Below are 27,774 nucleotides of genomic sequence, written 5' to 3' on the forward strand. Positions count from 1 at the left end.
CTTGTTATGAGAAATAAAGTCCATGTGATTGCCTAACTTTTATTTTTTTATTTATTTTTTTTACTTTTGTAATATTTTACGTCTTTTAAAAGTGTCGTCCAACCCTCATGGATAAGTAGTGTAGCCAATAGTATTTTTCATTTTATGTGTACTGTACTGTTTTCGTTTATGGATTAAAGGGATAGTAGCATTTTTTTAAAGTGGGGTTGTATGATCTACAAATAGCCCCTAAGTACTTTAATTGCAGTAGAAGACTCTCTGGACTCCTCCCGTTAGCAACGCCAGCCCATAGCCCTGCCCAGAGATTTACAACATACATTGTTGTGAATGGACCCAAAGAAACGGCCTATTTTCGCGGCCTAAAAGAGGTTTTACGTGAAAAAAAATACACAGTTCCATTGTTTGCTATAATATTTATTTATAATATTTTTTCCAGCCCTTCAAAGTGCAGGAAAAACGTAGTTTTTATTTGGACCTAACCAACTCACGTATCCCTCCGCCCAGGATTAGCGCCCGCCGATCAGCAGTTGGTTAGCTCCAAATAAAAACCGCGTTTTTCCTGCACTTTGAGGGGCTGGAAAAAATTATATTATAGCGAACAATGGAACTGTGTATTCTTTTTTCAGGTAAACCCTCTTTTAGGCCACAAAAATAGGCCGTTTCTTTGGGTCCATTCACAACACTGTATGTTGTAAATCTCTGGGCAGGGCTATGGGCTGGCGTTGCTAACGGGAAGAGTGTAGAGAGTCTGCTACTGCAATTAAAGTACTTGGGGGCTATTTGTAGATCATACAACCCCACTTAAAAAAAATGCTACTATCCCTTTAAGGAGACAGTGGTTGAAAGCCTTGCAACATCACTTTCAACTGGCTTTCTCAATATGTGATACATACTGTATATAAAGTTATGTTACTGTAAATAAAACATGTTTTTAGATTTTGTTCAAAGAACTCCCACAATATGTACATGTAGTACTTTCCTTCAGTCATTTAATTTTATGTTGGCACATAAAACTAAATGTGAAGAACCCCCCTCAGTGTGTTACTGAGATATCTCATTCACAAGAATGAAATAGACAGAGAGACAACCTGTACACATAATGCCATCAGTCATGGCGGATGGTTGTGTGGAGACTTAAAACCATTGAGACTATACAGCAGTATTATTGCTACATTTGTCGATCATTTCATCCAGTCAGACACACACCCTCTTTATCAAGTCCTGATTCACTGTATGGTTCTTAAAGCTCTAAAAAATCCCTCTTCAAAAGTTCAGTGGCAGTCTATCTCAGCACAAAATATCTGCATGTTCATATGAATACTGTATGAAATCGGGGTAAAGAATGAGTACTATATACTATGTACAGTATATACTATACTGTGAGTGTACTGTAGGTGGCTAACTTTAACTCTCTGGGCAAAAAGAATGCAGTTTTTATGTCTGTGTATTAGCAAAAGTGCGAGTTGGAGGCCCTTCAAGTCAATCTGACCGTGTTTGAGAGTGGGTGTGATTTTCCTTCAGGGATCAATACCTCTGATTTGATCTTGTTATCTCCAAAACAGAGGTGCTGGAGGTAGGCAGCAGCGTTGGATTGGACTGATGGGAACTGATGCTGCAACATCTGGATCACCTCTGGCAGCTCTGGATCCCTCCAGCCAAACTCCCTACAGAGACACAAAGAGAGAAAATACAGCGTTGTGATGTGAGCAGCGATAGAGGTGTGTGTGTGTGTGTGTGTGTGTGTGGATGTGTGTGTGTGTGTGTGTGGATGTGTGTGTGTGTGTGTGGATGAGTGTTACTAGGCACCTTGCCTCCCTACTGTGACCCTGATTTAAAATGCTCACCAGAGAGAGAGAGAGGAAGAAAGAGCGGTGGAGGATGGGGGAGGGTAAAAAATGAAGAAAAGGGATAGGACATTAAATACAAAGATCTTTCTCTTATTCTTTTCTTTAGATTATGTTGAAATTATCTCCAACTCAAAACCAGAAGCTGTTCATTTGGTGTCACTTCATTCAGTATCTGCACAGGTAACTTCCATTATTTTTGACAAAATGTATACTATTTATTTTTATTTATTTATTTATTTTTATCCAAAAAAGGGTACATATCAAACCTACTGACAATGATCTTCCAAATGTGTGGCAACAGTTCAGGGAAGGACCAAAGTCAGGTTTTCAAAATATCATAATGTGCATGGCTTTGTTAATTACTGATAATCTTTTCTCAACACTAACTCTACTCATATATTAAGATAAACGCAGGACACATTCTTTGGAAAATAGATCTAATATCAGTGTATACTATTTGTTTTATTGTGGCAATTTCCCATCGGCCCTAGAACCAAACAAGGTTGCCAAATCATGCGAGACGTGTCATGCAGAGATTATAATTGGAAAGTTCAAAAAGTGATATTTTGACATCCATTCCCTCTGAGGTCAAATGTTGCATATGTTGCATCTTAAGAAGAAGTAACTTCACTGGTAAATTAAAGACAGCTATTCTCTTTTTGTCAGTTGGCACGTGGCTCATGCACCTGATGCTAAACATCATCAGTGAGCTCCACTTTGCATTGTCATTGGAAGGTGAATCACAACAACCAGCCATCTTGGATTCGCTGTGAGAGCCTCTTCCTGCTGTGATGATGAATCCCTTCTTCTAACTGGCCCCAGCAGCTTTGGCTTTAGTGTGTGCCGGTGCTTTTGCCTCAAGGCACGCCCTGGGCACACGTGCAGACATACACTCTGCTCTCTAACCCTACGAGTGTATGTGTGTGTGTGTGTGTGTGTGAGAGAGAAGTCATGGCATTGGCATCAGATGGAGGGATGAAGGTAGGGAGGCGGAGCTTATTGATGGAGCTTATCAGTTGCCAACGGCAAACTAAGTTTCCTTGACAGCAGTGGTTTCCAAGGACCAACTCCACCTGAGACTACACCTTTTTGTTTTTATTCATCCTTTTTTTAAAAATTTGACTTAGCATCACTAAATGTGAAGGTGGAAGGAAGGAGGAGGGGACGCTCCCTCTTCAATTTTGCTATAATTTTGCTTAAGCATGTTCTGCTGGTTTTCAATACAGTCTCCACATGCACTCCCTGCTGTTAAATCCTCACTTTGCACATTTTGATTTGAATTTTTCTGACAGCTGGGAGAAGTTCAGGCTCCATACACAAGCCCTGTTTATGTGGAAGCCATTTCTCTTTGATGTATCTTATTCTTGATGCAGCAACAGCCCAATGTCCCTGTGGAGATAATTTCAGTTCAGTCTAATCTAACACACACACACACACACACACACACTGGCAGGTTTGCACAAACACACAAACACACACACATCGAGAGCTGTAGGACAACTCAGTACGCAGCTTAGAGCGGCATTAGCTAACGCCAAGCACACACACACATACACACAAGTACAATCCAGCACACTAATATAGCAGTGAAACACACACACACACACACACACACACACACACACACACACACACACACACACACACACACACACACACACACACACACACACACATGTACACACACTCAGTGACTTGCATACACACCCAGCCATCAAAGGCAGTGCCAGGATTAGAAAGCTTTTGTCTCTAAGTTTCATAATGGGCCAATGGGATAAACCCAGTGTTTGAAAAATGGGGAAATTGGAGACAGAAGGAAGAGAGAATTATTTCAAAGGTTATTTTTCCTCTCTCTCTTTGAAATCCTCTCTCTTTAACAATTTTCTTTTTTTTCCCATATACCCTCTTGTCTCAGTGTATCTCTGTGTTTCATTTCTCACCCCTCCCTCCAGGCATTTCCCAACACAAACACACATACACAGCATTAACATAATAATGTTGGGATAAAGCAGCGGCATGTGCCTCAATAAATACCATCAGAGATGACATGACCTTGTGTAGGTCACCTACTGGGTTAATTGAGCGATAAGACATCTAAAGTCACGGCTGAGTGAGCTGTCAGATCTCTGTGTGTACATGTGTATTTATATATTTTTCCTTTCACGTTGTAATTAGAGAGTAGGACATCAGCAATAACATTTGTTGACATGAAGCTTCTTCAATTAACACTGCAGTTAAGTGACGGACTTAAACAGATCCACTGGTATAAAGAACAAACATAAAACTGTATTTAACTTGATAAAAAGGCATCAGAATGAGATAGAAGTAGGAGACACAAATATTTCTCACAGCATCAATGTTTAGTTTAACATCAGCCTGAATGTTGCTAATAGCTGCTCCACTTATTTTCAGAAATACAGAAACTGGGAACTGCTGATTGGTTTCTTGTACTGACTTGAAACGGTTCTAACTTATCATTTGAAGTTTAAAAGATTTAAGAGCTTCAGGATTAAACTCTCAGCACTGTGGTGAAGCTGACCTCATGGAAAGGAATACCAACATCCTGGCTTGCACAAAACAACATCCCCACCTACTACTATTATTAATGATATTTTACTACTAAGTTTGCTGTGGTTTTATCATAAAGGATATAGCTCCATGTTTTTTCCAAGCCTGTTTTAACCCCTTAAAGGGATAGTTCAACATTTTGGCATAATTGGCCCAAATGAAATATTGACGGACGTTACGAAACGTTACGTTGTTTTTGAGGCAAATACAGAGACTGCTTGCTGAAAAACTGCCCCTGAAGGCAATGCACATCAGCGGTTTTGTATGAATTTACCTCGAAAACAACTCTGTCTTGTAACGTTCCGTTATTATCTCATAGCGTGGTGAATGTGCAGGTCACAACTTGTCCACCAGAGCGTTTGAGAGTTGTTGGATTGTGTATTTGATGAGTTTGATGAGGGAAACCAAGAAATTCCATTAGCCTCCGTAGCGTAGCTCTAGCGTAGCTCTGCCGTAGCTCTGCCGTTCTAAAAATAGCTTGCACTGGCAATTAAAGGTAACAAAACCTACTCCTAAAACTATAGGGATTATGACAATGGGCCAATTTGCCAAAATGTTGAACTATCCCTTTAACACCCACTGGCCCGTCAAGAGCCCAGCGGGTCCGGCATCAATTAGAAGCAACATGACCCACAGGACAGTGGGTGTTCAGAGGTTAAAGCAATTCTTACATTCCTGTACAACCATTGAAAGCGTAATTTTGGCTGGAATGGCTTGGACTGTGCAAAGATCCAATCTTTATGTGAATCTAATGTAGGAGACAGGATATGTGTTACACAGTTATAGTCAAATCAAGCGTGTATCTACCAAAAATGCAACCATTTGGACAGAAGTCCTGTCCACAGATACAGGAGAAAGGGATTTTGAAATAATTGTAAATATGGGTGATTTCGTCATCTCAGACTCACATTAGGTTTAGAATGGACTGCAGATATCATCCATTGGACTCACACTGGGAAGGAGTTTTATGCTCAATGTGGAACAATTATAATGAGCAGTAACTATTTCAATATGGATGAGTATTTTAATAACCTGAATGTAATCTAAATGTTGATCTAAATGTCTCCACTATTGGGCCTTTTCACAAGGAATAATATGTTAAATAGCAAGCTACAGTAAAGAACAATACTTTCCGTATCACCACCACATTATGAACTCCTCTCCCTTTTATCAGTTGGGTATTGAACCATAGCAAATGTCACTAGAAATACAACATTGTGATTTTAAAAAGAAATTAAATCCATTTAATCCCAAGGAGGCAGAGTCAGCAGTCAGCACAGGTCTTTACAGAGGTGTCGACTCCACACAGAAATCCTCCTGAGCAGGGTTTTTCTGAGCCTGATGGAACAGTCACAGCCTCAGAGAGAAAGTGGTGCATCGCAGCAGATCCCACTCAACACCAGGCCTCAGGCTGTGATGCTCCGTAGGCGCACACGAGAAAAAAACAAACGCACACCCAATGAACTCTACGCACAGACTTGATAACTGCGTAACACAATCTGATAAACTGAACGTACTGTTGACATGTTGTGTAACATTTTACTGTTTGGGGATTATCTCTGAAACAGACTGACGCTCGAAGAGAATCCAGCTAAAGTTGAAATAATCCAAATAAAATGAAGAGACTGTCTTCCTTACTGTGCGTGCTCTGCCCCAGAAAGCTGTGCTATAATGGTTCATTCATTCACTAACTCTACCCTGAAGCCGTACTAGTTTTTACTCAGCATCCCTCCCTCTCTCTCTCTCTCTGTCGCTGTATTTGTGTGTTTGACTCGTTCCAGAGAGAAGCGAACACAGGAGGATATGGTGCGCCCAATCCCAAACAATGTGTGACAACATCACAGCAGGATGTGCAAATAGAACTGAGCCATCTGTGAACTTTGGGCAAAAGTGTTCACTGAGGGAATGTTTGCACTGTTTTAGTGTTGGAGCAGAGCGGTGGATATGCAGGATATTTGAATAGCACTGAAAAACAAGACAAACCTACATAGAAAAATGTTTTATACTGGTATGTGTGTATCTGTGTTTCAAAGCCTCTCAGTTTATGTTTAAATGTACTCATAGGAGTGTTGTGATTATCTCACTATACTGATTAACCTGACAGTTGTAAAGGGGCTACAGTGAGTTACTATTGGAAAGTGATAAGAGAGGCTGGATTTAGCTTGTTAGCATGCTAACTTCAGTAGAAAAAAGGTAATTTTTAGGGACAAAGGTTAAAGGGATACTTCATCCAAAATCGATAATTCACCAGTTGTCTACTCCCCGTCATGCCAAGGAAGCTGGGTTTGGAGAAATTTTTATCAAAGCACTTTTGGAGTTCCAGGGGTGGCAACGGCTTGTCATATAATGGCGGCGGATTGTGCTCAGTTCTGAATCGTCCAAAACACACACTATGAAACATCAAAATACCTCCATGGCTCTCGCACAATGTGCCATTATATGACAATCCGTTGCCAGCCGGACCCCCCCCCCGGAACTCCAAAAGTGTTTTGATGACTCTGAACCCTTCCTTGGCATGACGATGAGTAGAAAATTGGTGAATTATCGATTTTGGGTGAAGTATCCCTTTAACATTTATGTTGTTTGCCAGCAGTGGTGACAGCTGCTGGTGAGTGAAGGAACAAAGTCCGACACTGAACTCAACCAGACAACCTCTAGGTGTGCCCCACACACACACACACACACACACACACACACACACACACACAGACTATTTCTACTTATTGAACAAGTGAGAGTGAGAGAGAGAGAGATCAATTTGTGTTTTTAACATTATAACAATATACAACATTAGACAAACCGACTTGTTACAATATAGCCTACAAGTGATTAGTCTGACACTACAGGCTTCTGTCTGTATGGGCCTGATGGGTGGAGTCTGAGATTCACCTCACCTGGTTGAGGTGAGCAATAGCAACACTTACAAAAACCTCTTGCAAAGCTGGGTAAGGCTAGATCTATGTAAACGCATTTACCAGATCAAGTGACTATAAATGTGTTATCCTTAGTAAATTGGTCTATCATGAGAATAAGGAAAGAAAATTTGAATCTAATTCCTGCATTACTAATGTATTAACACCATTATTTCAGTTCCACAGACAGAGAATGAGGCGAGAGCCTTTGTAGGTTCAAATGTATCACTTTTCTTTGGAATAATATGTCAAAGTTACCTGACCTTACCTTTAGCCCTGAGCTCTGAGTCTAGCCTGTATGTTCTGAAACCTGTCACTGCTCACAAAGCCTCCGAATGCTGTGAGCAAACAGAAATGTTGAGCTTTTTTCATCTGGACTTTGGCAGCCGGTGGACTTAGCAGTGATTCAGCAGGTGTTCAGTCGCAGATACTTTCACTTAAGGCACTTGAAGTAAAGTGCTGACCTTAATGTCATCCATTTCTTTTCTTTCTCCATCTGCCACTTTATGTTTCCTATAAATACATCTTTTTCTTTTGTTTACCGGTGTTAATAAGCCAATATAAAGAAGAAAGGAACTGAATAAAGTCCTTGGAAACAAATACATTTGCTGATTTCCTGAATTGTGCATGTGTGTGGGTGTGTGTACATCTCTGCCATTGTGTATTGTGTGCTACTCTGGAATCCCCCAAGAGAGCTTAAAGTGTCATTTGGCGACTCAGTGGACTGGGACAAAGTACTGACAAACTGTCAATCCACTCTTTGTTTCAAGCCAACCAGGTGGGCTATCTCATATCACCACTCGTCTAGGCATGTGTGCGGACGCAATGTGTGTTTCCGCGTGCGATAGTGTCATACGCAGCCAAAACATTTACACCACAATGCGACGATACCGGGCTGCAGGCAAACCCAACAATTAAACCTGGTAAATAAATAAACTCTCCTTGAATTATGTATTCAGAAAGCAGGGCGAGGTGCTGTAATGTGCGGGCTGCAGGCAGATAATGCTCACTTCTATATCAGGGTGAATGGATTTCCTGTGAGTCAGGGTTTTTAGTGGAATACAGCGATTTGAAACCACAGAACGAACTATGCGATTTGTGTCGGGTATATTTGTGTGTGTGTGTCGCTATCACTGCAGGACTCTTGGGGGTGGGGACTGAGATGTGTCTGATGAGTCATTCCCCGCATGACAGACGGAAACAGAGACAGGTTGGTAAACCTGAAGAGTAAACTGATGGAGGAAGAAAAGAGGCAGAAGAAGAAGAAAAAAAAGAAAGTTTAAAATAAAAAGCCCAAAAGGGAAATGACTAATTTTGCAGCAGGACATCTAACAACTTTAGGTAGCTGATTAACAACAGAGCTACTTCAGTCCATTTCCAGTAACCGTCAAATACAGTAATAAAACAATGATGCATCTGTGTGTTTCATAGCAAAAACTGATCTCAGACCAGCAGTAGTAGACCACCAGGGATCTGTTTACAATATGTTCAACTGATGGATGCAGTAATTAGCACAGTAACTGATTAATGATGGACAACACTGGTTACACTCAACAGTCCATGTAATTGTCCTTGCAATGATGTCGTAGCATGAGTTCACTCTGTTTTCTTTATCAGCTCATTTCTCTCTCTCACTCTCTAGACCCACAAGTGTCATCTGTTTTTTAGTGCTTCACACTAAATAGACTGTTGTCACATACTAAGACGGGACATACTGTATGGTCATTATACTTTCATGTCCACTATCTACAAACTCAGATCTGACCAGCTGTAAAAGATGAAATTTGTTACGTACAAAGATGTATGAAGGCCACCATAAAATTGAAAGTAAAAGAACCAAGTAGCAAATCCTAGTAAAATCCATATATTTTGAAAAAAAAAGGAAAAAGAATCATAATCTTTTATGACTGATCAGAAGTTATATGGAAAAGTTATTATGAAAAAGTACCTCTGTGTGGTCAACCATAATGTGTGTTAGGATTGGACAAGATAAAGACAAACACTGAAATAATATTAGATTGTATTATGTCTGAAATATTTTATCACGTGGTGCTGGATCAATGTCTTACTAATAATTATGATGAGCTGACCAGATGACATGATTCCCGATAACTGGATGTGTTTGAAACAGTAGCTAGCTAGACTCACTCACTGCTTTGACATGAGGCATATAACGTAGACATATCATTTAATAACCCTTTGATGCTGTTAGCTCCTGCAGCTACTGTTTCACTAGACTAGTCTAGCATGTAGAGGACTGACCATCTAAAGTCAGGGTAAGGGTTAGATGTGGACACAATATCTTTCCTCCCATCTCACAACAGTGTGGTTCTGATCCATAAATTCCCATGAACGACCTGACTCGCCCTACACTGTTCTCAAATCAGTAGGCTTGGTAAGAGGTATATTGAAAGTACTATACACAGATGTTGAAATTCTGCCTTAGAATATTACTTCAGCAGTTTGCCCCTGAGCATTATCAGGCAGCAGTCACAAGTGAATAAGTAAATTATCCTGTGATGAATCATCTCACATCCGTCAGAGTTGTCCTAATAATCACCTTGGTCAATGTGTGTGACGATGTGGAGATTGTACTGTGACACCTCTTTAAATAACTTATAACATATTTATCAAATTTACATTTTTACAAGCCTTTTAGTTCTGTACAAAATACTGTATATACTTCATTTCCTCTGGTGAGGTCTTTCACACTGCCTGAAGGTAACCGATTTCACAAAAGAACCCTATAAAGCCTTTAAAGAATCAGTGTGTATTTTCTCATTGAACTGGAGGGTTTTGTATTGATTGGTTAACACAGAGGTTAGGCCTGTCACTGCTGCTGTGTGTCATTCTATTGAAAAGATAGAGAATGTTCATGTTCACTTTCCATACACCAGAATGTAAAAAAAAAAAATCCCATCAACGCATAGAAAGCCACCTATATCTAGACTTGTGTGTCGTGGTGACACCACCTTGACCTCAGTGTGGGAAGAAGGTTAGAGTGACCAATGAATAGGTGGGACAAGAAAATGGAGGGAGCGATTGAAGTTGAAAGAAAATTAGATAAGGAAAAAGAGAGAGAGAGAGAGAGAGAGAGAGAGAGAGAGAGAGAGAGAGAGAGAGAGAGATAGTGTGTGTATCTGTATGCCTGTGTCATCCAGACGGTATGATGGTATGGCTGACTGACTGGCCCACTGAGGCTGGAAGAGATGAACGAAAGGTCAGAAGATGTCAGGCAGAGCTGAGAAACACACACATCCATCCATCCACACACACACACACACACACACACACACACTGAATATGGATCAGAGATTCATACTGTGCTTATGAGCATGAAATAAAATGAGGCACTTTTATGGTCAGGTCAGATCCTGTCTAGCACAAATCTTTCTTTGTGCTTGCAGGAACGTTTCCAGAAATTACCGGCAGCCTGAAGGAGGAAGAAGTGCGGAGTACATAAGAGGCTGTTTCCACAGTAACGTACCTTGATCTTTGATTTGCCAGATTGTGCCAGTGTGTGGCTTGACAAATCAGCTGTGAGAGGCATTCACACAATAAAGGTATTATTCAGGAGCCGGCTGCAGAGAGCATCAATATAATGAGTGATTTTATTCATTTATATTTTTTTAGTCTTTATCCACTTTGTTTTTGAGTCAGACATTCGAGTGTGTCAGTGGGTCACTTTGGAGTGGATGTCTTCATTTAGAAAACAATAATGAAAAATAACCATTTAACAACAAATGAAGTTGACTTTCGATCACAAAAACTATGACATAATACAGTTTCCTTTAAAGTGTCTACTTGTAAGTTCTCTCTGCTGCCAAATGTGGTTGTGCTATACACATAAAGCTTTTCCATAACTCAGCCACATTCATACACCACTGATACATTGTGGACAAGTTTGGGTGCAGTATCTTGCCCAATGAAATACAGACTGGTGGAGCCGGGAATCAAACCTGTGACCTTCTAATGGCCAAATGAGTCACAGCCATTTACATGACAAGGTGTTATACTGCAGATTCTTAGCAGTGCTTTGTCCTCAAGTGATTAGTTGGGCCTTGGCTACCTGGTTAGCAAGGTTTACCATTCATTCCATGTAACCCTCACGTTTTTTTACAGTTAAATATGGCGTCCTGTTTTGAATCAAGTATTCTCAAGTTTCCTTAAACGCAGCAACATCCCACCCACGTGCAGACTCTTATGGCTTACATCAGGAGGAGGGGAGGTGTATGGAAGATACATGTAGCAACCCTGTGGTTAGCATAGTAACTTTAGGAAAAGAAAACGACGATATGATTGATACAAGACTTAACAGGGTTTCTTTAGGTCAACAGCTCCTGGTGAGTGAAGGAATGAAGATTAATGTTGAACTTCCAATCTAAGTAAACTATAATACCTGTAAATGCTACTGTTGGCTATATGGTAATTTACAGTTATCTCCTCAAAATCATAATAATCTGAAACTATCGTATAAGCACATGTAGTATATTCTGACAGCATCCTCAGCTGCTGTATGTTAGTTAGTGCATCCACAACCCTGCTGATGTTAACATATCATTATCATGAGCCATACAGTATGTGCAGTAGCCATACGGTACCTTAATGATATGTTAATGATATGTCTCTACCTCCCTAGGCATCTCTGGTAGGAGTTTACCATCTACCGTTTACCGTCCACCATCTCAGTCTTAAAAATGACACTTTCTCAATGTCTGGCAGAGGATTGCCCTAACATTTCAATACCACTAAATCACAAATCAAAATTAACACTGAGCAAGCCACATGAATACAATGCTCACAAAGCACGTTGGAAAATCACCAGGACAGACGATGGAAACAAACAAAATGACAATACAAATGATATAAATCAGAGTAGAGTAGATAAATGAATGGAGTGATGGATGAAAGCCCAAGGAGAGAATGAGGAATATTTACAATCTGAAAAACAAGACCCTCTGGTGAGCCATGATAGAATAATAAAAAAAAAAGATAATTACTTTAAATTTTAATCTATCTTAAAACTTATTAGACTTTCTAAATAACTTGTGTCTCAGGGTTGTTGGGTCACAGAGGACGTCAATATTATGTAAAACTGTAATTAAAAGTCCTTTTGAAAACCAGTATTGTCATCTAGTGTCGAATTCAGATTCATCCATATTATGCTACAATCAAGATCATTCCTGTTAATTACAGCACTATGCATAAATGGGTGACAATACAAATGTGAAATGTCGTCATGCTGCCTTTAACAGTAACATTAACATCTGCGTCTGTTGGTGTCATATCGAGAAGATGGAGAGATTCAGTGAATGAGACAAAGGTAAGATAGATAAGACAGAATGTATATATGTATAAATAAATAGTTGGATTACTTTGTCATTCTTTGCTCGGCTTGATTTTGATTCCACACAAGGAATTCGGGGTCGTACCTATCGAGGGGGGACAGGCAGAGAGAAACAAGAGAGAGGTATATGTTGGCTGTCTGGCAACAAATTATTCCATAACCAAGTAGAAATCAATATATAGATAGATATATAGCCACTAGACTCGTCTTTCTCTCTCAACACTTGGTTATCAGGCAGTGGTGGAGGAGGTGGGCAGGGTGAAGGACATGCACTTAGAGCAGGTGGTGGGGAGATGGTGGGTATGTCAGGTAAAGAGAGGGTCTTTCCTAAATCCTTTCATACACCAAACTAATGTTTGTTTTTTGTCTTTTTTGAGCGCATCAATTTAGTTTAGGTAACAAAAAATACACTGTTCTATAAGATACTGCATGTTTTGTGTCCACTGCATCTGCAGTGACATCCCCACTTTGCCTGGTAGTCAACTTAGCTGTTGAATGATAAACAGATGACAACACCACCCGTCTGTAATTTATTTAATTTTTTTTTTCCACGCAATTGAAGGTGAGCATCTTTATCTCAGGAAAGCAGGACTTGTACCACAGAAGCTTAATGGTGAGTAAATGACAAGCTAAGCTGCTAAGCCTGTAGTATGTAGGCTATGTTCGATTTAAACAAGGTAATAATACAATGATGTAAAGTGAGTATTTTTAGTTACTACTTTTCCTTTTCCCTCCACATTAACCAAGGTGCTGGCGAATCATGATTAATACAGTTGCTCTTCTGAAATAGGTTGAATAAGTCTGAAGCTGCAGCTCATCTTCTGCGCTCAGTAAGTCTTATTTTAAAAATCCAAAGATTTCAATCCAATCAATGAAAGTTTTTTCTTTTCCTTAATATGCTGCAAATTTCCTATATTTCATACAATGATAGATTATATACACCTACTGGGGCATACAGGAATAATACAATGCAAATGATTGCACCATAAGCACTCAGCTAAATTGACCAACCATAATCTTCCAACAACTGGGCCCAGATGTGGGCATATTCTACTGTATATATTTTTTAAATTGTCAACAAAGTCCATGACAACAAATAAATAAAAATCAATAATAAAATAATTCTTTTCTGTGTAGTCACAACCTGGTGAAGCTAATTCCTTTGTGCCACAGACTTTAATTGTTGTACAGAAACAATTCAATGCACATCACTGAGCCACTGGTTCACATTACAATGAACATGGGCACTGTGCTTTATCTCAGCCGCACATATACTGCTCCGGTGCTGTAAATACCCACACGAACCCAATGTGTATTAATCCACAGATGAAAATAGTTCCTGACAAATGCACTATCTCCAAGTTACAATTATGTCTGCTAAAAACTACAATGCCCAGCTGTTTTAGGAAAGGAACGAGCCAATTAAAAAGAAGAAGAGCAATACAGCAAAACAATATATCTGTGACCAGTTTTTTTTTAATTGGGCTGAGTGCTACAGACACAGTGGGGAGGCCAAAACATTGCTTTTTTATTTTATTTTCTCTCTTTTTTTCATTCTTTTTAAAAATGGGATTTGTTGTCATGAAAAAAAAAAAACATAACATAACATGTAATAAGATACTCTTTGAGCTACAGGACAGCAGCAGCACAGCGAGCCTGTAACCAGTAAAACTGGACATCGACAGGATCGGAAGGTTCCTGTATGATTATAATGATGGGGGACCCTCCCTTTAACACAATGTGGACGACAGGCTACTCAAACAGCACTGACTGTGCATGGTGTGAATGTAAAGCAAAATGCCATGCATCACAAGTCAGTCCTTTCAACGTAGCAGTGCAGATGTGTGGATGCTGGAAAAGCTACACAACAACGATGCCAGAGCTAAAGAGTGAACAAACAGATAATGTGAGTGCAATGTGCACAGAGAAATAAACACTTGGACAATGGGTGGAGGAAAGAGTGATGGCAACAATGACCAAAGTCATCTACGCTAACAACACACTCCTGTGTTCCCAAATATTACCATATAAATGATAAAGCATTTCAGCACAAAGTGATTTCCTCATTAGAAATAATAAATATGTGAGAAAACATTTAATATATTTATATATCCTGCTTACACCTGAGCTGAAGTGTCACAAAGAAAGACACTTCAGCTTTAATTAGGCTGCTTGTGTCTTTGGCAGCTAGTCTGTGCAGTCATTAGTCAGAAAGAAGTGGCTAACAAAGAGAAATCCAAGACACAATTGGCGTAGTGTTTCCAACTTGATTTTAACTAGGACAAAAGAATGATAAAAAAAAACCTATTATGCTGTCTCTGTCTGCGTCTCTCTCTTCCTCTTTATGTCTGTCAGTGCCTCTGTCTCACACACTCACACTCGTACACAGAGCTCTCTCGGTTTAAATGCAGACTTCATGCAGACTTTCCACATTAACTGTGTCTTCCTACTGCACAGAATGCGAGCGATTGTCACTGACAGAGAGGTGCTTAACTCCTAACAGCGTTGGCAAACTTTTAAATTGGACCTAGAGGTGTGTGCAGGCATTCATAGGGTAGAGTGAAGGAGCCCCAAACACCAGGCAAACCAGAGAGGACAGTGAAAGATGTGGCGTGATGTGTGCCTCATACTAAAGCCCAGATTCAGCCAGTCTTTTTCTGCACCAGACTGTCAAATCCTGACAGTCAATTATCTATTGAGGTGATACGAAATGTTTGGTGTTACCGTGGTTACACCTACGACTTAGACACTCCTTTGTGGATTGTACTTAAAGGGATAGTTCAACATTTTTGGCAAATTGGCCAATTGCTATAATCCCTATAGTTTTAGGAGTAGGTTTGTTACCTTTAATTGTCAGTGCAAGCTATTTTTAGAATAGCGGAGCAGAGCCGTGAGCTGCTCAGAGCGACGCTACGGAGGCTAATGGGATTTCTTGGTTTCCCTCATCAAACTCATCAAATACACAATCCAACAACTCCAAAACGCTCTGGTGGACAAGTTGTGACCTGCACATTCACCACACTATGAGATAATAATGGAATGTTACGAGACAGAGTTGTTTTAGAGGTAAATTCATGCAAAACCATTGATTCGCATTCCCGTCGGGCGCAGTTTTTCGACAAGCAGTCTCTGTATTTACCTCTAAAACAACTGTCTCGTAACGTTCCGTTATTATCTCATAGCGTGGTGAATGTGCAGGTCACAACTTGTCCACTAGAGTGTTTTGGAGTTGTTGGATTGTGTATTTGATGAGTTTAATGAGGGAAACCAGGAAATCCCATTAGCCTCCGTAGTGTAGCTCTGAGCAGCTCACGGCTCTGCTCCACCGTTCTAAAAACAGCTTGCACCGACAACTGAAGGTAACAAACCTACCTAAACTATAGGGATTATGGCAATGGGCCAATTTACCAAAATGGTGAACTATCCCTTTCAACTGGTTCAGTGTGAAAGCTTAAAGCTCTCCAAGTTACTGATGTTGCTATGTCTTTGATTTGGTGAATCTGGCCCTCAGTAAGTTCAGTGAAAAGTGGAAAGGGAGCAGAACAAAGGGCTTCATCAACAAGCCAGAGCTGAATCCAAGTTAAGTAAGTACTGTTTCTCCTCACCTTGGATCCTTCTGGATGCTGTCCACAGATGGAGACCTGCCCAGGGCCGCCTCAGGGGGAAGGGCGGGGCCCGACTTGCTGTAAGGCGACTCAGTGGACGGGCAGAACTGCAGAGTGCGGTACGGGTTGGCGTAGTCGGCGGCCCCGCCTCCTGTGGCGAAGCTGCCTCTCTGAAAGGTGGAAGTGGCACTCTGGCTTCCCGTTCGCTGCAAGGGGATTGGGTCGACACCGGGGGAGGGCGGGGCTAAAGCAGGAAGAGGAGCGTAGGGACAGAGCAGATAGTTGAGGACCTCTTGGTACAACTGGTTCACCACTGGGTTAGATGTAGCCGAGGAGTGGCCGGGAGTCGGGGACGAAAAAGTTGCAACCAAACACGAGGGTGCACGTACACATACACACAAAATGAGTAAAAAGCAACAACAACACCAGTACCAATGGAACAAAACAGCACAGAAGAAAAAAAAAGCAGAAAGGGAGGAAGCAAAAAAAAGTAAATAAATGTGAGCTTACCAAATGAATTCAAGATTTTCATTTGGATGAAGAATCACAGACAGACTGAGGCACACATGCATCATTAAAAGAAAGAATTTTTGAAGAAAGAACATGTGAAACTTGAAGGCACCTGTAAAACAATGTACTGTATTAACAGATCACACATATAAAATGTCCCCAACTGCAGGAGCAACCACAAGAGCAAAAACATGTTGGCTCCTATGACAACCTCCCTTTCATCTTCAGTATGGTTTTTATGAATCAAATGGCGTCAAGTGTAAAGATAGCATGGTCCATTATATGCAGCTAAAGCCAGGACAGGAGTCACTGCTGGTTGACTGACAACCTCATGTTGGGAGTGATAGACCCCAGAAAGTCACTGTGTCTGGATCACTGATACAAAAAGGCACAGCATTCATTCCAAGTGGTTGCACTGAAAAAGTTTTCAAGTCCTCGATGAACTTTTGTGGTTTTGAACCCACAGAGCACACGTTGCCCTCCTGTCAGCTCCCTACACAAATGGATGGCATACAGTATTTTGGGAGAAAAAAGGTTTTTGGGTCAGTGCGTGCCATGTGACACTGTGCTACCCACATAGATTGGGTATGTATAGTGTGTAGTCGTCTTTTCTGTCTTTTCTACATGTTGTTTATGTAGATTGATCCTAATGAGCTTGACCCTCCATCCACCCGTTTCTAGTGTATTTTACCCAACAACAGCTATTAGGGAGAATTCAAGCAAGTGTATGTGACAAAATGACCAATTAGTCCTTTAAAGGCATTAGCCTTTCAGTTTATATTCTCCTTAACTGTATATGCTATAAACAAATTAGCACTTTCTGTATTACATGAATGTAATTGCCATATGGTTGTCATGGGGGTTCAGGAGGTCTCGAGGGTGTAATCAAACCTCAGGACCAGCATAAACTCCTTTGTCACTCTCAGACAGAGAGGAGAATTCAGTTAAGGCAACGTTAGGGCAGTTACACGAGCTCTCCGTGGGGGAGGTGAAGTGGGTCACTGTGTGTGTGTAACTAGATAACTGCAGGGACCATGACTAGGCCGGAGGAGATTCACCTGTGCGGTGAAGTCGGCTGTGAAGTGTTGTGTGCCTGTTTCCAACTCTGTTTGTCATCTTGAAACTATTTGAACTGACCTTGAAACACAGCCAGGCTTCAACAGCTACTTTGTGTACCATAGAAAAAAAAGTGAGAGGCAGATCTATTGAAGCTATTGTGTTATTTTTGACGAGCGAGTTTTTGTGTGTGTTTTTGTCTTTTTCAGAGTCGTGACTGACATTCAAAGACATAAATGTTATTTCGGCCAGTGTGAGCAAGAAGCCAGCAGGAAACTGAAACTTCATACGGAATTATTGGGGTGAATCTCCCCTCACTGAAACAAAACCTTCAGGAAAAAGTGTGAGATTTTCTTTCATATTCCTCCTCTTTGTGTTTTTCTCTCGACCAAACCAGCGGCACAGCGTCAAAAACATTTTAGGACACGGTTGATTTGCTTTGATTTCAAAGCACCCAAGCTAACGCCCGTGGGATTAATTGAGATTAATTTTCAGCCTTGAAACTAATTAGTTAACAGACTGTGACTGAGAGACAAATTGCCATTGAGACCCCAATTGGATTTGCCTACCTGATCTGGTAAATAGCGCTGCATGATCAGATGGTAAAAGGAAGTCTCTTATGTATAGCAGCCTTTAATATAACGTAGCACTATTACAAAACACCTAGTTTTTTAAGTGGCGACCGAGCTGTGTCTATTTCTCTTCTGCCTGTCTGTACTGTGAAGCTTTTCTTTGATCCATCACTTTACTCTGGGTACCATGTGATGTCTGTGTGTACTCTGATTTTTAAATTTAGATGGTTCAGTGGGTGAGTTACAGCAGCTGCAGCTATTTCTGGTATTGAACCATTTGAAGACTTTTTAACAGTCTCACTCTGATTCTCCACATGTTAGGCTACTAGTGGTTTCATCGTTTCACTTTCTGCACCATCCTCATTCCTCTAACTCCTTCTAATGAGGCACCTTTGTAAAAATCTGACATACAACTATTTATCTTTAATAAGCTTATTTAATCCTTATTTAATCGTGATTTATAGGAGTTTGAAGTTTAAAATCCTTGTTATTGTTGTTTATCCCACTTCAGCATGAAACATACAAAGAGCACTCCAGCAGCTTAGGAATGCAATTCCACAAAGTTGTGAAGTAAAGAAATAAATAAATAAAAATGAAATGGTAAGTATCAAAGTTGCTGATGTCCCTTGCTGCAAAAAACGGGATCCTACAATTCCCATAATGCAACCACATAGCATTAGAACTCTGCCTCTGAAATGAAGTTAGCTATAAGTATTTCTATTTCCATACCCATGCCAAGAAAACTCTGATGACATCACTAGGGTTGTCCTAACAGATCCAATCAAAACATCAGAGGAAATGAAAGAAGAGTTGAGTGGCTCTCTTTGTGGCGAGAACAGTGTGAAAAACAGCAGCATTTGAAACCTTAATCACACATGGTACATTACATTACTGACTACTGCATGTGGAAAATCTGTAACGCTTCATTTATTTAGGACTGATTATTATGACTTCATAATTTAATGACTGCAGGCAACCCATATTACTTACAAACACTAATGTTACCAATACTAGGGTACTCTTCTTCTGACTGATCTCTCTTTCTCATTTTGCTCTAAAAACCTTCTTCTCACTATCATTTAACGAAGTTTAAAGAAGTCCTCGGTTACCTCTCATACTTCTCCCTCATTTTGTTCCATCCCAGCGAAACACCTTAGTTACAAATCTGCAATCGTCCTCGGTATTTGCTGTTAGACATTTGCTTTCTGCTCTTCCTCTCTGTGAATCCTCCTTTATATTCCCTGTGTCTTATGAGATTCAGTGATTTAGACTCTAGGCTTGTAGATCTCACTTTAACTCCTTAAACAAATAACCTTCCGTTTTATGTCTTTATTTCCCATCAGCCACACATCTCAATGTCTTCTTACCTTGTCCTCTAAGGTTGGGTTTGGTGTAGACTCTGTCTTCGTAGATGGGGTCGATGTGGTGTTCAGGAGACTGCAGGGGTCGAAGCTCGGAGCCCAGGTGACTGTGCTGGCTGCTGTAGGAACCTCTGGAGCCTGGAACACACCGAGAACGCAGAGGTGAGATACAGTGGTAGGTGAATTGATGGATGGATGGAAAAATCAGTGGATGTATCACAATATTCTCCGGAGATATCAATGTAACCAGTAAGTGCAGGAAACACAGAGAATACAAATTAGAGAGCAAATGAAATTTAGGCCACTGAAGTCAGTATTGTCTTTTAAATGACTTCATAAAACATTTATAGAAATGCTTTCATGTTTTACGCTCTTTAAACTTCAAAATGGCACAAGTATCCATTCATCATCAAAGAGCATCAGGCTGCTTTTTGTTGGAGTTACAAACACCATAAAAATAAAATAAGCAGTTAACCAGTAATTTTACAGGAAAAGCTCAACTCAGAATCAGACATTTTCTTGTAAACATGGCAGCTCAGCTCAGTGTCTGCCCTGAAAAAAAAAATCTATGATGTTTCAAAAAATACAGACAGGTGAATATACAATGAGAATTCGTTTTCATGTCAAGCTAGCCAGGCATGTATTTTGATACATCCATGTACATATTTTAATACATCCATAATTATTGTTCAATAAATATATATTCCTATGGATCATTGCATTAACTTCAACAAAACTTCAATTGATTATGTAAAATATGGGACCTTTAAAATAAAGATCATAGATTTTCTTCCAGATATCACAATGTGTCAATGCATAACTCTTTCAATGGGCCTGTTGAACATGGATGAATAGCGTCTGCTGTAGAGTAGTTTTAAATCACTTTTTATTTGATAAGATCAACTACATAAGTTACACTTTTCTTAAAAGACAAATCCACCTTTGGAGGAGGCCTGAACAAAGCCAAACTCTGTCCTGAGTTAACTCATGAACTGTTCAGAAATTCACAAGGACATCTGCACAAAGATACATTTTAGATAAAAACTTGAGCCAATTAAAATTCACTCGACCTTTAACTTTCACAAACTAATATAATAAAATGTATGACCCTTTAGAAAACTTCTAATATACACTCTCAATGAAAAATATGTGTTAATAATTGGGAATTTCAATAAAACAGAAAGTGAGTGCACTAATACACTAGAAGACACTATCTATAAGATTGGTCATGTGTACTCACTCAAACGTATTCAGTGGCAGCTGAATAGTTCTTTTGTTCTTGTTCATCCTGTGACTAGAGAGCACCGCCTACATTATTAACTTAAATCAATTAAATACAATAATAACACAACACTTCACACAGTCACACATTAAAAAGTAATAATAAAATGGTCTTGACCTCTACCTGCCAGGCTACCAGGCCTTTGCAGGGTTGCGTTGGCGTACAGCTCGTGGGAAATCTTGTAGCTGTCGGCTCCGATGTGATGCAGCATGCGCTTGGTGGGTGACAGCGTGGCGTAGCTTCCCACTGCCGAGCTGAGCTGGTGGAGGGGCGACGAGGTGTGATTCCCACCTGGGGAGGCTGCCATGGGGAGGGGCGAGGAGGAGCCGGCCGCACCCGATGCTACCATGTTGATGGGCGATGAGGTGCTGTGGGAGGAGGAAATACAGAAATTAAGATTTTGTTTGATTATTGCTCATTGTCCAGCATGAACAGAGTCACAGTCCCATGGATGGTCGGGCAGTGGATGCACACATGAAGCAAACTCAAATATCCCTATGCGTGCTTATTGAGGCATATGGTCAGTGTGCACAGTCATAAACTATCACAGTCTGTGTGGACACGGTCAGGGGCAGATGACCAAATTTATAGTCATACAGATGAGGAAACTGTCTGACCTTCGAAACTTTGGGAACCAATACAAAGTTTGATCAAATACTAGTGCACTAAAGCCTCCATTCTAGAGCTGCAACAATTAATCGATTCATCACACAATAATCGATTATTAAATGAATCGTCAACTATTTTGATAATCGAATAATCGGTTTGAGCCGTTTTTTTAAAGAAAAAAAGTCAAAATTCTCAGATTTCAGCTTCTTAAATGTGAATATTTCTGGTTTCTTTGTTCCTTTATGGTAATAAACTAAGTCTCTCTTTGGTTTGTGGACAAAACAAGAAATTTGAGGACGTCATGTTGTGATTTGGGAAACACTGATTGACGTTTGTCAACATTTTTTAACACTTTATTGACCAAACAACTAATCGATTAATCGTAATCGATAATGAAAATAATCGTTAGTTGCAGCCCTACTCCATTCAGTACACAGAACAACATAGTTCCTAAATATCTGCAACAAAGAAAAACTCTGGACAGACCAAAAAGATTTCCTTGCTTAAATTCAGTAACTTGTGAGATCACCACATTCAAAGTCAAAAACTAAGGCTTTGGAGCAAATGGTGAAAAGATGGGAAACTATTCAGATGTGTGGTGGTTGAGCCATAGTAAATGATGAATGGACTGCACTTACATAGCACTTTTCTAATCTCATCAACTATTCAGTGCATTATAATACATGCCACATCCACCCAGTCATTCATACATTCATATGTCAGACCCACACACACAAAGATGGAACAACCATCAGAGGGAATTTAGTGTTCAGCATCTTAGCCATTGAGACTTCAAGCTGGGGATCGCACCACTGGCCAAGCAAACAGCATACACTGTATCCGCTCTAGTGCTTGTTAGAGCACTATTGAGACTAGCTCTAGCTTTTTTTTTTATAACATAGCAGGCTGAGGCATTATAAAGTGTAAAGTAAAATGTTTTCAAGTATGAGCACAGGGGTCTTACATCGCTAATACAAACACACAGCTTCTGTTCTGCAACAGGCTAGAGAGTGTTTTTCAAAGGCAGAACTCTCAGCACCAGGTGAAGTCACTGTTGAGTCACTGGTATTGATCAACAAGCTCCTGCAAATATCTTCTTTTGAGCTCAGGAAGCAGTAAAACTCTTATGTAATGTGCTCCTAACAATGAGCCCTCAGTGAATCAATTGATGAGACTGAAATCGAACCAACCTGTAGGACTTGGCGAGTCGGCTGGGTGACTGTTTGGGCGAGGACACCCTCTGTAGCGTGGCGTAGCTGGGCATGTCAGAGGAGGCTGATCCTAGGCGCTGCAGCTTGGTAGGGGATCCCACTGCCTGCAGAGGGGAGCTGACACGCTGTAATGGAAGAGTTGTACTTCATTAAAAGGGAATGTCACTCACTTGAAATATTCATCCACTCTACTTATTCATACCATTATTTTCAGAGAGATGAACAACTCCCCCCCGGAGCTGGGAAACCAGAAAGCAGAGACTCTAATCTGTGATAACATCGCGATGAGGAGCTCGGAGTTGTTAGACCAAATGTAAAGGGATGACTCCAAACTTTTAGAACCAAATGAACTTGCTGCGAGCAATGGGCCGCCAAATGAAGTTTCCTCAGGATCCTAAACATGCATTTTCATTTGGTTGCCAAATGAGGAAATAAGTTGAAGAAATATTTGCAAGGTCCTGCGGTTACAGAGCCGAAGGTACAATTTTAAACACTCCATTAATTTGTATGAGCTTGGTCAAGATGTGCGGAAGTGAGGATGCTGCCAATTTCTGATACAGCGTAACAGTGCTGTTAAATCTTTTTTTAAATGAATTCAAAGACATGATTAACACGGGACTCTTAAAATTCTAAGCTCTGAGCCTGAAAAATGAATTCATCATGGAGCAGCAAAAGAAGCAATAAAAGAGTAGATCATCGCTCAAAAGGCCAAGATTTCAAACAAGTTTACTGCATTGTAGCTGCACTGATGACTGACCCCATATAAGAACTGCTTGCAAATCACATACAGTATTCCCATTGTACTAATTGCCATAAAGATGTAGGACAAGCCTTTTCCTTCAGTTGCTGCCATGAAAGCAGGGAGTTAGATGAGAGAATGATTGGATTTAGAGTTGTTTCCACAGAATTGAGGTACCATGTGTTTATATTGTACAAAGCAGCTCTCGACAGTCGGGAGTTGTAATCTTCTGCTCTGTTAGGTCAGTATATACTCAACAACCGGATTGATTCTTAAATCCATCAGCAAAGCACAAATGAGTCTTTTTTCTATTTATTATTATTTATTTATCTATTCTATTTATTTGTATATTTGACAGCAGTCTGTTTTAGCCTCTGGCCCAAATATCTTCTGGTTAGGATGATTTTCTTGGGTTTAGCCATAAAAGCTATGCTGCATTTATTGTCCAGTAGGGAAATCTGTAATCTGGGACGTGAATGTGGGTCGGTAATGGTGTTACATGAACATCCTTTTCAAATCCAGCAGACAAACCGAAAAGATAAATAAAGGCTTTACATTTATTCTATCTTTGCAATCTGCGGATATTATAAGCTTGAGAGACAGTTCAGGGACAGTTAAGTCCTTCAAGACAAGAGTCTCTGTTTGGAAGGTAATCACTGAGAAAGTGTTTAACACAACAGGTTTGTTGTATCCACCTTTAGATCTACAGTATGTACAACAATGCTGTGGGTACAGATGTCATTTCAGGATAATGCAGATGTCAGAATGTAAGTTTAACGCGCTAAAAGTACCGGACAAAAAGATGTAAAGACAAATTAACAGTGTGACCTGATGGTGGCAATAGAAGGAAAGTAAGGGATTCATCCTCTGGGGATGATGGGCATCTAAACCAAACAGTGGAACCTAATGGTGATGCTGCAGCAAAACCCAGGGGATCAGTAGAGTAATTCAAAGACAGAATCAGAGCACCGTGGATACTACAGCTGTTGCCCTCCACAATGCAGCAACAGCAACTTTAGAACATTTTGGTCTCATCTGGTGAGAGAAGTGTGCTACAGACTAGAGTGGATGCAGAAAGCAGCAGACCACAACTGAGGCATCACAGTAATCTCTTTGAGGATTTGTACCTGCGCAGGTAGAGTGGCACAGGAGTAATACATGGGCGGTCCAGTGGGTGCAGATCCTCCGTCTGTGGGCATATGGAAGGCGCTGCCTTGTGCCTGCTGGGCAAATGAGTCTCTCTGGGACTGGGAGGGAGAGTCTGTCCCCACTAACTGGGCAGCGGCACGGCTGGATGTCACCTTGAAAGGGAACAGAGTGTGGAGAGACATGAGAGAAGTGAGGAAAGAGGAGACCAGGCAACAAGTTAGTAGAAGAAAGAAATGCAAATGAAGGAAGATGGTGGAGGGAGGAGGGAGGGAAGAGCAAGGGCACAAAGACTGCTACAAGAAATGGTCTGGCTGAGAAAGAGTGAGAAGATTAGGGGAGCACAGAATGTGACAGGAGACAGGCATGAAGAGAAGGAGAGTGTGTGAATGGAGAGAGGAAGGATAAGGAAGCAGAGGGGTGGAGGAAGATGGAAATAAAGGAGAGAGGCGTAGACAAGGTGGAGAAAGTGGAGGAAAAAGAAACAAGGACAAAGAAACCCTGCGATGAATTCATGCGTGCTTTTACCTGATTGTAGCTGTGGACTGCCCCTCCGACCTGCCCACTGCGGCCTGTGACCGTTTCCCCAAGTGCCAGAGCTTGGTTACTATGGTAACCGGCTGCTGCATAGGCATCCTGGTTGTTGAGCTGCAGAGCACTTTGGGACAGGAGTCCTTGTCCTTATGCGAAAAAGAAAAAGAAAAAAATGACTTAGAATTAGAGTGTTAAAAGGAAATGAAGACATTAAAGTGTCACTTCTTTAATGTAGATTCATAAATGTTCGATGTGGAGGAGGAAGCTGACTTTGGAGCTGGAGAGATGCAATGTGAGGCTGTATCAGAGTTTGAGACCTGAAATCTCTGATCATTGTCACCGTAAGATTTCGTTTCACTCCTGTCAAGTTGCTTTTGTGTAACTTTTGCCTCTCATTGTGTAGAGTTTGTTTGTTGCCTTGAAAGCCTTTTGTAACCCAGTTTATGTTCTACATGTTATAAAATGTATATTTTTACAGCATGTTTTTCCTTTAAAGGGATAGTTCAACATTTTGGTAAATTGGCTTATTGCCATAAGCAGGAGGTTTGTTACCTTTAATTGTCGCTGTAAGCTATTTTACGGAACGTTACGAGACGGATTTGTTTTCGAGGTAAATTCATGCAAAACAGCTGATGTGCATTGCTGTCAGGGGCAGTTTTTCGGCAAGCAGTCTGTGCATTTGCCTCGAAAACAACTCCGTTCCGTTGTTATATCATAGCGTGGTGAATGTGCAGGTAACAACATGTCCATTAGAGTGTTTTGGAGTTGTTGGATTGTGTATTTGATGAGTTTGATGAGGGAAACCAAGAAATCCCATTAGCCTCCGTAGCGTAGCTCTGAGCAGCTCACAGCTCTGCTCCGCTGTTCTAAAAATAGCCTGCACCGACAATTAAAGGTAACGAACCGATTGTGGCAATGGGCCAATTTGCCAAAATGTTGAACTATCCCTTTAAGGGAAAAGAATGAATGTGAAGACAACAAATACAACTGCCTCAGTTTGTAAGCGACCTTGAGATCAAGAATAGGACGAGAAAAGACTGAAAACTGAAATAGATTGCAACAGAATACCTTGCCCTCCTTTTTCTGAGACACCCATTTGCTTTTTAGCCACTATGTTATTCCAGCCTCTCTCTCCTCTTTTCCTCTTCTGCTCCACGACCCTTGAATCTCACCCTGTTCCTGACCTCCATTTAAAACACACTCCTTCACTGTCTCCCTTTCTTCCCCTCTCCCTTTCACTTCCCTGACCACTCTCCACTACACGTCCGCACCACTCCACATTTCTTTATATAATTCAGCAGCAGAGGCAGAGAGAGCGTTAGAGTGAGCCCAATAATCACAGACTGTAAATAAAGACGGACGTGGCCTCCGTGACATCACCCATAGATCTCTGAAGAGAGGTTTTAAAGCTCAGAGTGGACCATCCCACCGTTGCCATCTTGCTTCTTGCAAGACGGCTGATACTGCTGAACTCACAGTTAATTCACAAATGCGCTAGAGGAGGGGTGTGTGGTGCTGAGATGTCAGTGCATGCTGGCTTGTGACAAGCATACCTTCACTCAACAGTGTCAAAAGCAGCATGTCATGCAGAACTTTTAGATGTCATAAAACGTAAATGTGTGAGTTTTAATACATTTCTCCCCCGTACACTTGTCATGAGGGAGGGAATTAGCCATACAAATCAAAACTGTTGCCTGGAAACAGAAGGAACAGCTAGCTTAGCTTGCTGCTAAACACTTAGGTTACACAACTCATTAACATGATGTGTCTCATTAATTTAATCTGTACACAAATTGATGTGTTAAACGGCAACTTTTTGCTGATGTCATCACTTTGACAACCAGTCCAATGCTAGCTTACATGGCAAAACTGAAAAACTAACCAGCCATTCTCTCTCTTTAGGCAGAGTTGCTACTGTTCATTCAGGATCCAGTCACACAAGCATCGTTTGTCACTGACATTTGTTATTTGAAAAAGCAATTCTTTTAATGGATAATCTCATGGAAACAAAGTCAGTTTGTACAGAGCTTTTCATGCAGAGCTAAACTTGGTAGATTCTGCCATTATGCTTCCTGTGGATCAAAACTGGGTTGATGTGGGATCTCCCTCAAAAAAGTGTTGAAGAGTTTAATTTTTTCCCCTTTGACAACTCCAGTTTGACCAATAAGACCACTAACTACATAACTGTAGCATGTAATGACTGATGTTGCTGTTGCTGCTATTAGTGCTCTGACATCTCTTTTTACATACAAGTGGTGACAGGCAGCCAGCTTAGTATACTGGATGTCGACAACTCATTTCTGTTGACATTGTGACAAAGACACAATATACTCACTTACAGTTTCAGGTGAGCCTGTGTCACAAGAGAGAACTAAAGGACTACTAAGAACTAAAGAAAATAAGCCACCACATTTCAACTATAACTATCATGGCAGACACATTTATTAGGCTATTATTATTTCACATTTTGTGAAA

General features: G+C 40.7%; 1 protein-coding gene across 18 annotated transcripts in view; it reads right to left on the minus strand.

Moving 5' to 3' along the window:
• ctnnd2b (catenin (cadherin-associated protein), delta 2b) overlaps positions 1 to 27,774 on the minus strand; it is a 173,195-nt gene that overhangs the window by 52,253 nt on the left and 93,168 nt on the right. For 4 of the 18 annotated variants that reach the window (XM_085805987.1, XM_085805984.1, XM_085805993.1 and 1 more), the window contains 8 exons: positions 25,294 to 25,445; positions 24,747 to 24,920; positions 22,860 to 23,005; positions 21,178 to 21,428; positions 19,785 to 19,916; positions 16,280 to 16,523; positions 12,703 to 12,759; positions 1,532 to 1,664 (listed from right to left, as the gene is read on the minus strand). In XM_085805987.1, the coding sequence (XP_085662113.1) occupies positions 1,532 to 1,664; positions 12,703 to 12,759; positions 16,280 to 16,523; positions 19,785 to 19,916; positions 21,178 to 21,428; positions 22,860 to 23,005; positions 24,747 to 24,920; positions 25,294 to 25,445 (1,289 nt within the window). Of the gene's footprint in view, positions 1 to 1,531; positions 1,665 to 12,702; positions 12,760 to 16,279; positions 16,593 to 19,784; positions 19,917 to 21,177; positions 21,429 to 22,859; positions 23,006 to 24,746; positions 24,921 to 25,293; positions 25,446 to 27,774 lie in introns of all 18 variants that reach the window. The other 14 variants (XM_085805979.1, XM_085805976.1, XM_085805977.1 and 11 more) reach the window with 7 other exon arrangements.

Source organism: Trachurus japonicus, chromosome 17 (genome assembly GCF_045865225.1).
Source record: "Trachurus japonicus isolate A0001 chromosome 17, Traja_1.0".
NCBI lineage: Eukaryota > Metazoa > Chordata > Actinopteri > Carangiformes > Carangidae > Trachurus > Trachurus japonicus.